General features: G+C 30.6%; 1 protein-coding gene across 1 annotated transcript; it reads left to right on the plus strand.

The window, feature by feature from the left end:
• Positions 1-573: 573 nt before the first annotated feature.
• Positions 574-3,465, plus strand: LOC132747330 (uncharacterized; the record flags this gene model as incomplete). Its single annotated transcript, XM_060736680.1, has 3 exons — positions 574-1,192; positions 2,148-2,306; positions 3,195-3,465. Coding segments are annotated over exons 1-3 (997 nt in total), but the record flags the coding sequence as incomplete, so codon positions are not given.
• Positions 3,466-3,817: the final 352 nt, after the last annotated feature.

A 3,817-nucleotide genomic window follows, 5' to 3' on the forward strand; every position in this document is an offset into this window, starting at 1 on the left:
ATATACGTAAACAGTACTTAAAGAAATATTATTATAATAGACCTAGTGTCCATAAATTCGTTGAACTAATGCAGAATACCAACAGCAACATGCAACTTAAATTATGTAAATATATATATGAAGCGTTTGAAATACGTCAGGGTATTGTTAATATGATATCTGAATAAGCTTATTACTGTATATACCAAAAATATACTAATTGTCCGTGTTATAATTCAATAATTTCATGAACTATTTGACTGATTTTGACTGTTATTTAGCTGTAAGTCATTAAATATACAAAATCTCCATTAGTTCAACCTCCTTGTTTTCTCGCTTCCATTTTCTTTCTTGTTTTTGACTATATGTATCATATTTTCCGCTAAAAATATAATTGTCTATAAATTTGTGTCATGTTGACAAGTTATATTGTATCATTGTATATATGTATTGTGTAGCAAGAAACGTCATGTTTACGTTACCAAATAAAACATTTTGAATCTTTAATCTTTGAATCTTTATCTATTAGTAAAATAATCTTTCTTGAAAAGTAAAGATATATTTTAGCATTTTACATTTTTCTTTTTCAGGTTAAGCCAATCACTTCAAGACACGACATAACTTATAATTCTTAAGTGGGAAAGCAATGGCTTCATATAGCCCTAAACTGATAGAAAAGAAATACAATAACTGGGTTAAAGCTCAGTTAGCAGTGTTGTTTACTAAAGAAGGGCTTGAACCATTTGTTTGTAATGAAATTCAACAATTTCAACAGAAATGCTTAGATGATATTTGCTACAACAATGGACTGTTTAGTGGGACTTGTTGTTCAACGTGCTGCACTGAAAATCTTATTAATTGCCCTACTGACAGCATATGTAAATTTAGGCATAGGAAATGTACGTACCATCGAAATGTTGCAACACGGTACAATCCTACTGGCTGTCCTTACAGCATATGTCATCATTTGAAAAATGAAATACAGAATGCACATAGGTACAACGATCCGTCGTTCAAAAACACAGATGCTAAACAGTGGTGTAGTAATTTCTGGGAAGTGGCAAAATGCTTCATGCCCCCAGATGGGTATAAAGATAAATCATCTGCAGCAGAAACAGACTTCAATGGTATAATCAGCGTTATCCTTAATTACAAAGACTTCCAGGGGAAATTACATGAAAACCTCATTAATAAGATGAATATATTTGAAGAGGTAAACAATATTTATAAACCATTTATGAATACTTATGTTATGTCCTTAGTTAGCAAAAACAGCATTTATATATTTCAATGATCAAAGGTAAAATATAACAGAAAGTATCAAATATATGATACACATGCTACATGTACTGTTTTTTTTTAATCATGCTTTCTGAAAATAAAGCAAGTATAGTTACATCTGGGAAAAGTTCAGAGAGGGTTGGTAGGCGAGTGTTAAGATTATATTCTGCTCTCGTCGTCTACATTTTAATAGTTTATTAATATTTAAGGAATTTTTAACCTACTTTAACAGAAGTATTTCCATCACGTGCCTAGAGGCATATTGATAGGGTTTTATGATAAAAAACTATTGGGGAAATAGTTGCCTTTTTACATCATAGAAATAATCATAAGAAGGCATCTCCGCCTCGTCTGTTATATAGTATCTCTCATAGCAGATTTTATTTCCATTAAAAACACATATAACCAAAAAAAATGAAAACTAAGGGAAATTCTTGTCTTCAAACACTTTTACATTTCTCAGAGCCTTAAATTTCAGTTTAAACCCTATAATTGTTATAAAGTGTCCATGACATATTGTCAAGGTTTGTATTATTATACATTATTTGAAATTATATCTGGTGAAATACATGATTTTGAAACAATTTATGTTGATTTTACTGTAATACTTGTAAGAGGGATACTAGTGCGATAAACTTCAAAACGATAAATACCTTGGTATTGTTTGACAGTGGCCCTTTGCATACAGCAGTTGTAAAAATGCAACCGTCAGACCACTTCCCTAGCTATGATTTTTAAGTCAACATACTCTGATTGTGTTTGTAATACATTTTATATACATGTACTTGTAAGTAATGTTTTTACTTTAACGGAACAGTTTTCCAGTTAAGAGTATATTTTGTAATCACCTTATAGGTTTTAAAGAATTTGTATTCCATTTTGACCAGGCCAGAGAAATTGGAAGAACTGTGCGACATTCTTCCTCGCTTGAAGTAGAGGATTCGGAGCTTCAGAAATACTTTCAACTATTACAGAAACTACTTTCTGATCCCGTATATTTAGCTACAGACACGCATGCACAGAATGCTAAACAGAAACTTACAGAGGTAAATATTTGAATACACTAAACATTTCATCGTATGGCTAGTGTCTTTAGAATGATTAATAATAAGTGTAATTTAAGTAAAAGTGTATACGTCCAATTAAATACTTTTATTGAATTTTTGAGCAAATCATGTTGTTTAAATGATAGAAATGCACCGTTTACCTAAAGTTATGTAAGATTGTCAGAAGTGTTGTAACCCAGAATGCCTTTGTCATTTACAGAACATAAGTATTGTACGCAAACATAATACACTATTTGGGGAACAAAAAATAGTAGGCTGTGATAAAAGTGAACCGTTTTGCAATGGCTCGTATGCAAATATACAAAAATGTTTTATTAATACTTTTAAAACATAGAAGGATATCTCAGAATGCCCTAAGAAAGATTCACTTCTTGGAGATTTTTTTCATTTTCACGCATAATATTTGAAAAAAAAAAAGAATATTGTCAGAATATTCAAACAAATACACGGCTATAAGTGGTGTATGCTGAAGATTTATATTAATTTTCAAAATGTTTTGTTTGTAAACAAAGTCACGGCCAAGTTTTAAAATACATGTTAAAACCGTAAACCTGTAAACAATTACGTATATGATGTTTTATCTTCTTTGTAATGACTCGTATCATTTTTTTGTTCAGCATACGATTTACATATCAGTGATTAATAACATTGCACAGGTATTTGTTACAAATAAATATACTGTAGAAACAAATTATCTTTGAAATGTACACTTTATTGAAATTTACACTACAGTTTTATATCATGTTGTACGTATGAAGAGACATAATAAACTATTTGACTTGACTTGACTTGACTATAATAAACTGATATCAAATTCTGTTGTATATTGATATATTGTATATATTTTATGGTATTTTATAATAACAGTTAGAAAATGACACTCTTGTCATTGGTAAAGATGATATAAGGAAAGCACTAGACGATGCGGCAAAAGCAGTTCAGGACAAGATAAAGACTGGATTAGATGAGCAATATGACAGAATTAAACAAGATCTTGAATCACAAACTGCCGAACTGCTGAAACGACTAAATGAAGAAGGTGATAAAGAACGGACAAAACTTGCTGAGACGTTACTAAAAGCAATAAAGTCAGCAAGCAAAGACGAGAAAGACGAACAATATATTGAATATAAACAAAGTGAGTGATAAAACATCACATGAAATCATTTGTTTTCCATGTTATAGAACTATAACTTATCTATGTACTGTCACCTCATAAAAATATAACTATTGAAACCCCAGCTTTGCACTACATGATGTTCTAAGATCATCGACTCATTATTGGATCCAATGCTATCATTAAGTTATTCTCATTATTTCTTTCCTGAGTCCTAAAATCTGTATCAAATACATATTGCACTCCATCAAGCCTTCCTTTCATTTTCTGAGTCCGAACTGAATCCATATCAAATCCATTTTGTACATCGTGTATTTTCCGAGAACAAAAAGTCTATATAAAATACATAATGGACTCACAGTGACTGCATTTG

Source organism: Ruditapes philippinarum, unplaced genomic scaffold (assembly GCF_026571515.1).
Source record: "Ruditapes philippinarum isolate M1 unplaced genomic scaffold, ASM2657151v2 ctg3269_1_1_1_1, whole genome shotgun sequence".
Classification (NCBI taxonomy): Eukaryota; Metazoa; Mollusca; class Bivalvia; order Venerida; family Veneridae; genus Ruditapes; species Ruditapes philippinarum.